Source organism: Patella vulgata, chromosome 5, assembly GCF_932274485.2.
Source record: "Patella vulgata chromosome 5, xgPatVulg1.2, whole genome shotgun sequence".
Classification (NCBI taxonomy): domain Eukaryota; kingdom Metazoa; phylum Mollusca; class Gastropoda; family Patellidae; genus Patella; species Patella vulgata.
Window position 1 is genome coordinate 50,749,194 of NC_065883.2, and position 12,033 is coordinate 50,761,226.

General features: G+C 35.0%; 1 protein-coding gene across 4 annotated transcripts in view; it reads right to left on the bottom strand.

Moving 5' to 3' along the window:
• Window positions 1–10: 10 nt before the first annotated feature.
• LOC126821159 (WD repeat-containing and planar cell polarity effector protein fritz homolog) overlaps window positions 11–12,033 on the bottom strand; it is a 161,899-nt gene continuing 149,876 nt past the window's right edge. For 3 of the 4 annotated variants that reach the window (XM_050549525.2, XM_050549523.2, XM_050549524.2), the window contains exons 26-28: window positions 2,558–2,649; window positions 738–760; window positions 11–148 (exon numbers count right to left, since the gene is read on the bottom strand). In XM_050549525.2, coding sequence (XP_050405482.1) covers window positions 95–148; window positions 738–760; window positions 2,558–2,649 — 169 coding nt within the window. In that variant the 3' untranslated portion in view covers window positions 11–94. The remainder of the gene's footprint in view (window positions 149–737; window positions 761–2,557; window positions 2,650–12,033) is intronic. The other variant, XM_050549526.2, reaches the window with a different exon arrangement.

Genomic DNA, 12,033 nt, shown 5'->3' on the forward strand with positions numbered 1-12,033 from the left:
ACAAAACATCAATTATATTAAATATATTTTCTACTCTGTATATGGATAATGATATAAATATAAATTATTTTAGTAGTTTCAATTAAAATGATGTTTATACAATTCCAAAATGAATAACCTTAACAGAGTGGCCATTATCATCTTCTACCTGAAATGAAAAAAAAAATATTAATAAAATAAAATCAATCTCACCAACATTTTTTGCTCTTGATTTAAGTGTTATTTTAGGTGCGGTAAAGTTTTCATCTCATTCACTGGAATTAAAATGGAGTACCTGTAACCTAAGGTGCCACTAAGCAAACAATAATTTCAAAAGATTTACTGAAGATAACTCACATTATCACAAAAGGGTGAATGTTCCTTATTGTAAAATTGTAAGGGCCTGCATTTAAGTCTTAAACCATCAAGTATCCATACCCAACACATCCATATAATTAATCCTCAAAAATGAAAGGCGTAGAGAACAAAAGTTTAACCATGTTAAACAGGAATTATCACTCTCCGCAAGAAAATTGAATCATATTGTTCGTTCAGCTCCTTGAAGACCACTAAAATATATTTTGGCCATGGCTTTGAATATTTTTTTCAAATTTTGATAAATTTGAATTTGAATATGCCCAATGCAACTGTACAGTCAAATCATGTCAATAATTATTTTAGCAATGGAAGATGTGATCTTTATTTTTAGTTTGTAACAATGATTAGTAACAAGCAGGCTAATAATAACTCAAAGTTACCTGATCAGTTTCATGTGTCTGACCTAAAGTCATGTAAAAAAAGAAGAATCATAATAGTAATAAAAGAAAAAGAAATAGAGCATAGTTCCAAACAAAAGAAAATAATACTGCTAATTTGAGAAAAAGTCTAAGGATTATGTTTTTTCTATAATATGGATCTTAGATAGAATGTTTGATTGAATTTTGAAGCCCTAATCTGTAAGTTCACTATGATTTTGTAGATCAACATTTTAGTTTAAGTATTTGTAGTAAAGTGGCTCAGATTAGAATGTTTAGCAAAGTCAGGACATGTTAGTGTAAGACTTCAAGAAGCATTATCTGTCCAAGAAAAAATACCCAATAAAAGTATGTTTTATCCAATATGTATACAAGTATTTTTTTTTAATGTTTCTACAAACCATCATGAAGAAAGATAAGATAAGTAAAATGAAATGTAAAAAACCCCTAAGAAATCAATAAATGAATTAAAAGATAGGTTGCCGGGCAACGAAACATACACCCACAGCAGCTAAATTGTTTGAGCCATTGACAAGGGTTGTCGCATATTTATTCTTTTATAGGTAATTGGGGGCATTTACAAGACAATTTCATACAGATCAAATTATAATTTTCGTCGTTTGAGGGTTCACAAGGTTCTAAAAACTAAAACAAGGGCTGTAACTCTGGAAGTAATCTACAGAAATTGTTGAAATTCGACAGGCTTTTTCGTTTTTACTAATTCAAATAATGCATATCAATTTCATTACAGAACAGATGATAACTTTTGTCGTTCGAACGTTCAAAAGGTTCAAAATGTAAAACAAGGGCCATAACTCTAGAAGTAATTGACAGAAATTGCTGACATTCAATAGGCTTCTTCATTTCACTAATTTAAATGATGCATATGAATTTCATACAGATTGGGTGATAATTTTTGTCGTTCAAGTGTTCACAAGATTCAACAATGTGAAACAAGGGGGATAACTCTAGATGTAATTTACGGAAATTTGCTGAAACTTAATAGGCTTGTTCGTTTTACTAATTTAAACGATATCTATAAATTTCATACAGATCGGATAATAACTTTTGTCGTTAAAGCATTCATAAGGTACAACAAAGTGAAACAAGGGCCTTAACTCACGGTGTAATTAACGGAAATTGCTGACATTTAATAGGCTTCTTCATTTCACTAATTTAAATGATGCATATGAATTTCATACAGATTGGGTGATAACTTTTGTCGTTCAAGCATTCACAAGATTTAACAATGTGAAACAAGGGCCATAACTCTAGATGTAATTAACGGAAATTTGCTGTAACTCAATAGGCTTGTTCGTTTTACTAATTTAAACGATACCTATAAATTTCATACAGATTGGATAATAACTTTTGTCGTTAAAGCATTCACAAGGTACAACAAAGTGAAAGAAGGGCCATAACTCACAGTGCAATTAACGGAAATTGCTGAAATTCAATAGGCATCTTCGTTGCACTAATTTAAATGATGCATAAAAATTTTATACAGATAGGATGGTAACATTCAAAAGGTGCAACAAAGTGAAATACGGACCATAACTCTAGAAGTAATTAACATAAATTGATGAAATTCAATAGGCTTCTTTATTTTACCAATCTAAATAATACATATAAATTTAATACAGATCGGATGATAAGTGTAGTTTGTAGAGTGTTCACAAGAAATTGAGGGCGACGGCAATATACGACCACATTTCCATGTGGGCATATAAAAAGAATTGTGCTTGTTAAAAATTAAAGTTTTAAACTAAAAACTTAAAATTTGTGGAACTGTATGACATTATGTTATTTTTTTAAATACTCACCATGTTGACCAAAACTTGGTGCCAATAAAGCATTTGTATAATCACTAACTAGATCACTAGATATTCCAAGTTGATCAAATTCTGATAAATCTCTACAATAAAAGAATTAATACAAACTTTGAAATTAAAGGAGTTGTATTTCAAACATTTTATTTTGATATGGTGCCGCATCTGGGTCTGGACTTTACCAGAAAGACAATAAACAGAAGATTGGGATTTGTTACACTCAAACATGGTCTAACACAAGACTGGCTACTCTATGTGCTGAAATTTAATAACAATACTGTTGACTGGTCAATAATTTGGAACCTCCAGTAATTGGTCAATAACATTTGAATGTTTTTGTTAATGGTGATCAGGATATATTTTTTTATCATTTGCATTACAGATAAACTTAACACCAGTTCTACTCATAGTCATACTCTCACTAAACTACTATTCTTGATCATTCTTTTCACTCCCCTAGACTGTTAAGTGTTAGAACTTTAAAATATAAAATAAATACACCCATTTGATGCTATCACAAGGTGACAAACTTCCTAAACTGATTGATATACTCTAAATGAATTAGGCCATATAAAAAATTATTTTGGATCTCAGATAATCCTGCATCACTTAACAAGAGCATTGCTAACGCTCAAATATACGTGGGGTGGAGGAGGGGGTCGTGCACCAATATCAATAGTTGCTGTCCTTAGGGTATAAGGAATAAGTATACCAAGTTCTAAGATAACCCATTCAGAATTGTGGCCTGTAAACGATAAACACAAAAATTGGGCGTGGCTTTGCCCCTGGTGGTTGGGACATGCAGTTGTCGTCCTTATGCTATAAGGAATACATATCACATGTTCAAAGACGATCCATTAAGAATCACGGCCTGTAGGTAACACACAGAGACACAAAGAAAAAATGTATGTGGCTCTGCCCCTGGGGGTTGGGCAATCACCAAAAAACAATAGGGGTCATCCTTAGGGTATAAGGAATAGGCATGCAAAGTTTCATAAAAATCAGTTAAGAATTGCGGCCTGTAGGCGAAACACAAGACATACAAACATTAGGCGTGGCTCTGTCCCAGGGGGTCGGACATCCACCAAAAATAATAGAGGTCAGCCTTAGGGTATAAGGAATAAGTATTTCAAGACAATCAATTAAGAACTGCAGGCTGTAAGTGACACACAGAGATACAAAAAGAAAATGGGCGTGGCTCTGCCCCTGGGGGTTGGGCATTCACCACAAACAATAGGGATGTTCCTTAGGATAGAAGGTATAAGTATGCAAAGTTTCAAGGTGGTACGTGGTGGTCTGTAGATGACAAACAAATAAATACAAGAAATGGCCGTGGCTGGGCCAAAAGGAGTCGGGCATGCACCAAAAACAATAGGGATCATCCTTAGGGTATAAAGAAATTCATATGAAATTTTTTCAAGACGATCGATTAAAATTTGTGGCCTGTACGCGACACACAGACAGACGTTTTTTTAAAATCGGACAAAAATTATGACCTCTAGAGAATCCGCAAGCTAAAAATGTGATTTTTCGAATAATCGGGGGCCATAATCCAGGAAGTTAAGTTCATGTATCCGTGATTATCAAAAGGAACCATGATCTTAGTGTGTAATGGTGATATATTCAAACATTTTTTTTTTAAATCGGATAACAATTGTGACCTCTACAGGGGCCACAAGCTAAAAACGTGATTTTTTGTTCAATCAAGGGCCTTAATTCAGGAAGTTACGATCCGATATGTGCGAATATCGAAAGGAACCAATATCTTTGGGTTATAAACATGCATTTCAAGTTTCATCGAAATCGGATCAAAATTGTGACCTCTAGATGTTCCACAACCTTGATTTAGCAGATGTTTACACTATTTGCGTACAAGGGGGTGGTCATTTTGTCCGGCAGTTTTGGCCCGATTTTCACAAAATTCGAACTAACATTACGGCGTAACGGTGATATATTCAAATGGTTTTTTAAATCCGATAATAATTGTGATCTCTAGAGGGACCACAAGCTAAAAATGTGATTTTTCATACAATCAGGGGCCATAATTCAGGAAGTTACGATTTGATATGTACAAAAATCGAAAGGAACCAAGATATTTGGGTTATAAACATGCATTTCAAGTTCCATCAAAATCAGAAGAAAATTGTGACCTCCAGAGGGTCCCCAACCCTGATACACAATATTTTGACACTATTTGTATTTGCGAACGAGTGATGGCCATTTTGTCGGTTGGTTTCGGTCCGATTTTTACGAAATTCGAATTTAACCATCCTTAGGGTGTAACGGTGATATATTCAAATGGTTTTTATAAGCCCAAATTTTGATGTGGACGTATATTGTCGTCGCCCCTGTCCGTCCGTCCACAATTGTTTGTGCACACTCTACAGGTCACAATTTTTATCCGATTTCAATGAAACTTGAAATATAGGTTTATCACCCTAAGATCTTGGTTCCTTTCGATATTGGCATGTATCGGACTGTAACTTCAAAGATTATGGCCCCTGATTTTTATCGGATTTGGTTTAAACTTGAAATGTATATTTATATCGAAAGGAATCAAGATCTTTGTGATATAAGCATAAATTTAAGGTTGCATCAAAATCGGACAAAATTTGTGGCCTCTAGAGGGTCTACAACCTTGATATACCACATATTTACACCATTTGCGTTATACGAGGGGCAGCCATTTTGTCCATCAGTTTTGGTCCAATTTTTACGAAATTCGAACTCAACCATCATTACGGTGTAACGGTGATATATTCACACGGTTTTTCAAATTTGATTATAATTGTGACCTCTATGTGGACGTATATTGTCGTCACCCCTAATTGTACGAAAAATCGTGTTTTTTAGCTTGTGGACACTATGGAGGTGACAATTAAGAAATGCGGCATATAGACGACAAACAAATGCAAGAAATGGACGTGGCTCTGCCCCTGGGGGTCGGGCATGCACCAAAAACAATAGGGACCATCCTTAGGGTATAAGGAATAAGTATGTAAAGTTTCAAGATGATCACTTAAGAATTATGGCCTGTAGGCGACACACAGACTTATGTACTGGATCCTCCTAATCTAGGTCTTGATAAATATTGCATGTAACTGAAAATCACGTTATATTTGAACTCTATTACATCAAACGATTATGAAAAGATATAAATTATACCTCAATTTATATATTTTATGCATTTGACTTTTTACGGAGGAAATGCAGACACACAGGAGTTTGCAAATAATTGGGGAAACCTATGCTAGTTATGCCCATATGAGGACACCCATGGTGTAAGTTGCGAACGCCGCCAAACTATACTACCATACTGTGGACTCAATATTTATTGTGGTCTTTAACCTGTAAATTACCACATTTTTGTCCCCCTTTTGACCACACATGGGAAAATACAACATAACTGTTTTAAAATTGATGTATGACACATATTTTGTTTTAATACCGACAAATGGAGACTTTGTGTATGGTGAACACCAACAACCGAGTACACACACACTTACATCCGAGGACGTTCAAAGTGTATATCAATAATATAAATTGAGTGAGTTCAACACTCTATATCCAAGAACAGGCCACCTTTGATCACAGGAGCAGGCCACTGACAGAACATCTTTATATTGATTCAGCCACTTAAAACTTTTAATTTTCTAAACCAATCTGAGTGAGGTCTTACAAATTGTATGTTAACAATCGCGGACTTGTGGACTTGACACTCACTGTGGTCTTTAACCTCTTAATAACAACGTTTTTGTACCCTCTTTGACAACACAGGGGAAAAAAGACAATATAACCATTTATAATCGATGTGCGGTGCAATATCGCCATAGAACAGTTATTTGTTAATGTGACCAACCGAGGACGCACATTATGTTTTAATACCGACAAATGGGGACTTTGTGTTGTATATGGTGAACACCAACAACCAGGTACACACGCACTCACATCCGATGACGTTATATAAGTGTATATCAATAATATAAATTGGGTGGGTTCTTCAACATTCTATATCCGACTGCAGACCCCCTTTGACCACAAGAGTAGCCTGTTGAAAGAATTTTCTTTTTTTTTATTGATTAAGCCACTTAAACTTCTAATTTTCAAAACCAATCTAAGTGAGGTTTTACAGTCTGTATATGAACAATCGATGACTCGCAAACAATCGAGTAAAGGGGAAAAATTATTTCTGGAAATTCAGATCTCCAACAAGCGATCCTATCAACATGTTGCAGCAGCAACATAATTCATCATCAGCATCATCATTAACATCGTCATCATGATTTTGTAATGGACTGAAAACGATCGTAAAAGTAGAAAAAAGGGCGGGGGTGAGGGTACACGAGAAAATGTTAAACTCTAGGCAGTTAACTCTTTTCTACTACAGGGAATTATTTGGTAAATGAAACCAGAGGTAGAATGGTTCAGGGTCAGAAGAAATTTCATTCTACAGACAATATTTGGGGTTTATCTTAACATTATATGATGAGGCTTACCATAAAAACCTCATTCATCAACATTGAAAGTCTAGCCATGTTTGACTTTTGAAGATATTACCATCTGGACTTTTGCTGAAAAAAAGTGATCGGCTCCCATTCTCAAGGGAGTTAACTCTTAGTGACAAAACAAGTTATGGTTCTTGGTTACATAAAAGTTTGAAACTTTGCTCTGAAACGAATATTTAATTCGGAATTCTTCGGTTTTTAACATATATTCAAGTAACGATTGAATTTAACGCTTGTACGCATGTGCAGTCCTTAGTTTTTGAACATGAGAGCGAGAGGGAGAGAGAGAGATGAAACTAAACAACTCCAACTATCATTTACATTTATCAGTTACATTTTTGGCTGATTTTTATAGACCCTAGTTAAAACATTCTAATAACGGAGAAATTGGCAGTTGAGTATAAGCACAATACACATGAAGTAATTACCAATTACCGTACTCATATTGTAAAAGTTAAATATCCTTGTAATAATCCTTTTATGTTTCCAATAATTATCACAGACAAATATAAAAAAATACACATCCAAAACAGAGCACACGTTACACGCCCTAAAAGGATTAGAATTCAAGTGTTATGACCAGTACCGTAATTTTATTTTAATCAGACAAGTCTGGTTAATCAAGACTACGGAAATACATTTCATTCAGTTAATTTCCAGTCTCAATTTTTTTTGTGCATATTTAGAGCTAGCAACAACGTAACTTCTAAACCCATCAAGGCGGGAACTAACCACAAGGTTTTACGGTTAAATAAAAGTAAATTTCACAGTCTTGCGATGTCGCTAAGTTGCCGTGAGAGTGAGTTTAAAAGATAGAAAAAGAACGAAACTACACGAGGTGACTCTGAACCGAGAACCGTTACAATATATACGTCATTGGTTACAATCGACTAGATTAGAAATTAAATCGCTGAGTTTTACTTTTAGCCAAAGTTTTAATAGCGTTCGTAACTACATATTTTTAAAAGTCTAATGCGTAAAGAAGACAATTTTTTCATGGCTTCACTGATAAATAAGTGAATGAATATTGTCACGTGAATGTCTACTTTGGGCTGCCTGCAGTGCACAAGCGAACACGTGACTGAACTTTTCTCATATTCGCTGTTTTGATCCGAGGGACAACATTCTGTTAAAACAGGTCAGTTTATTCAGTACAGGCTGTGGGTCACTCTACCAGAGGGACAGTGGATTGAAATGGAGGGAAGATGGTAGAGTGCAGGAAGTGTAGGTGGGGGAGATAGTAGGAAAAAATAAATGGGGGGGGGGGGTGTACAAATTCCCTAATGCTCCCAAAATGGAACCTGATTTAATTATTTACAAGCTGTTACTAACTTTTAAAGACACTAACTTGAAAAGTCAAGTTGACATCTTGATCTTGAAAAGTCAAGTTGACATCTTGAAATAAAACCGTTTTAACTTGAGCTTTTAAACTACTATTTTAAGATATTTAAGATACATTCTCACAAAGGTATTTTGAGGGTAGTTATTTCCAATAAAAGTATGGTAAATTTGGTATATATATGGAAAGTAGAGACGCCCAATCTTACTAGAAAAATACTGGATGGGGCAGGAACTGGGCAAAGATGATAGGGTATTACTTACTGTCAGCCTGACGGCATATTGTCTGCCAGATTGACTTAGGAAGGGGTTATTATTTCTTAATCGAATAGTTAAGTGGTTTGGGGAACATTGAGGGGTATAAACGTACAACTGACCCTGCAATCAAACAACCGAAATATAATTTGGCAGAGGATAATCAAAGAATTTACTTAGGCTTCAAAATGTACAGTAAATGGACAGTAAGTACCGACAAATACATTTTGAAATAGAACCTTTCTCAATCAAGTAACGTGCCAAACATGGCTTCTAAAAATAGATTTTTAAATCTTGGGGTACTTCCTCTCGAATACAATGTGTGGAGAGGGATTTGAAGCAAATGTTTGATAGATTAATTAGTTAGAATATGTTTTTAGCCCAAATATATCATCACATCATACAGTTTGTACATGGGAAGGCATCTCTAACTTAATTATTTAAGATTTTATCTTTTAAGATGTTAACATAAACAAACTTAAACTTTTAAGATATTAACTTTAAAAGTTTAAGTTAGTATCTTAAAAGTTTAAAAACTTTAAGATACTAACTTAAACTTTTAAACTACTTACCTGATTTTTCTAGATATTAACTTCAATTTTCAAGATACTAATTTACTTTTTCAAGATATTTACTTGACACGAAAGACTCCTGTAGTCTTTCATATAAAAACGAGATATTTTTTGACTAAAATTCCTGTTTATGGAACATTTGTTCATGACACATTGATATCAAATCTCTTAACAACAATCCATCAATCTAAATGTTAAAAAGTTTTTCATAACAAGACGAGTTTAACTACTATGTATGTTATTCAACATACTACTTGTATGGAATACACTGTTTAACCAGCAGCCATTTCCTGTAGTATGTAAAGGGTATACAGCATGATCTTGTATAACTCATCGTCTTCGAGAAAATTTTTCAAAATAGGACTGCCAGAAACGCTATTTACTGCTCTCTGGGCAGCCTCATCAATCGAGGACGATGATGCACTTGCTAGCTCAGATGGCGTGATCTCGTGAGTCCCCTTCGCCAGCATCTGATAACAGTGTTTCCACTTCCAGATTCCAAAATTTTCGAAAAAAAGCTCAACTCAAAAGACCCCTCATTTGAAGAAAATTTGATTTGACCAACAAACCTCAAAATACCCCTAATTTGAAGATCTGAAAAAGGTGAAAAATCCAGAAATCTGGATAAAATTCATACAAGTGGAAATACTGAGAATCCAATATGAAATACGATGATTTGTTTCACAGGGGGCGAATATCTTTATGGTCGACAATTATTTCACAGAATATTTTCACAGGGGTGGGGGTTGGGCATCCCCGATTTAAATATCCTCAAAAGTCCACTGATACTTCATATCTGAATGGCTCAATTTTACTAAACTGACAATTAAAACTGGTTATATGTCTTTAACTTTTGATATACTCGGATTTTCCTCTGAAGTCCGGCCTTCGTCTTATACTCCGCTTCAACTTAAATACGGATGAAGGTAAAACCAGCGGCTGCCAGGCAAGATACGCCCACATTTTCAAGAGATGGCTAGAGAACAAGCTAAAAAGAAAGTAATTTTTCCTACAATCAAGGGCCATAATTCAGGAAATTACAATTCAATATGCGCAAATATCGAAAGGAACCAAGATCTTTGTGTAAGGGTGATAAACCTACATTTCAAGTTTCAACAAAATCAGATAAAAATTGTCACCTCTATAGGGTCCACAAACTTGATATACCATATTTTTACGATATTTGAGAACGAGGGGCAGCCATTTTGTCTGTCTGTTTTGAGCCGATTTTCAGGAAATTCGAACTCAGCCGTCCTTAGGGTGTAACGGTGATATACCAAAACATTTTTTTAAATCGGATTAAAATTATGACCTCTATAGGTTCCACAAGCTAAAAATGCGATTTTTCCTACAATCAAGGGCCATAATTCAGGAAATTACGCGCGAATATCAAAAGGAACCAAGATCTTTGGGTTATAAACTTACATTTTAAGTTTCATCAAAATCGAATTACAATTGTGATCTCTATAGGGTCCACAAGCTAAAAACGTGATTTTTCGTACAATCAGGGACCATAATACATGAAGTTTCGATCCGATACATGCCAATATCGAAAGCAGCCATGATCTTTTGGGGATAAACCTATATTTCAAGTTTCGTCAAAATCGGATAAGAATTGTGACCTGTAGAGAGTCCACAAACAATTGTGGACGGACGGACGGACAGGGGCGACGACAATATACGTCCACATGAAAATGTGGGCGTATAAAAAATACCATACCCACCCCCCCCTTCTTCAAAATATTATTATCAACCTGCGAATATGCCATCAAAATAGAATCCTTTCTTAGACATTCATCAAAATTAGCATGTTTTCATGTGTCTAGCGAGATTTCTGCTTTTAGTTTTCAGTTAAACTGACCAATCATACTATACTGCGTTGTTGTATTATTTTTTTAGTAACGTACTTTATAAACATGTGTGATTACAAACAGAGCCTGCATTGTCTTGGAGGGTTGGATGGCCGAATGGTTAGCATTTGCGCGTTGTATCATAAGGCCTGTCACTGAGCCAACTGGCGTGGTTACAAATCCCCAGTTGTACGTGACAAGGAGTAGGGTTGCCTGTCCAACCTCGTGGGTTTTCTTCGGGTCCTCCAGTTTCCTCCCACTGCTAAAACCCCTACGTGGAAGCGAATTATTGAAATAAAATTAAACCATATGTTAGTCCCGAAATGACCTAGTCTGTGTCGAGTGGAAGTTAAACCCCCATTTCTCTCTCTCTGCATTGTCTTATATTTAGCAGATATATTGAAATAAAAACTAGTTCAAATAAACCAAGACCAAAACTTGGAATATTAATCAAGTTAGTCCTACATTGATAAAGGCCCATATTTTCGAACAGTGTCTAAAATAATCTGTGTTTAGGTCTAATCAATAACTAGCTAATTAATTAGTAGTTGACTAAGTTTGGCCTTCTCAAAAGACAGATTAGCTAATCTTAGACTAGTATTTCTCTTCGTCAACAATTAAAATTAAGTTTTAAAATTTGATTGTAAATCAAACATTTAAATCACTGATTTCATATAATCATTGATTAACGAGCTTTTGTTTATCATTGACGAAAGGGACCAGTTACAGGAAGTAGATTACAAAAACATGACATTGTGTTTGAGAACCGTGTTTCCCAACCTGGCACTCAAAGGGATCAGTAGGGTGTAAGCAGGGAGAATAAGACATCCAAGTAAATTAGAGTATTCAATTTTTGGCATTGTAAAAAATTTTAGTATCGGGGACAGTGAATTTCGGTACTTGTTATCCGTCACATTTCCCAGAAGCGACCTAGTTGAGTTCACAAAGTA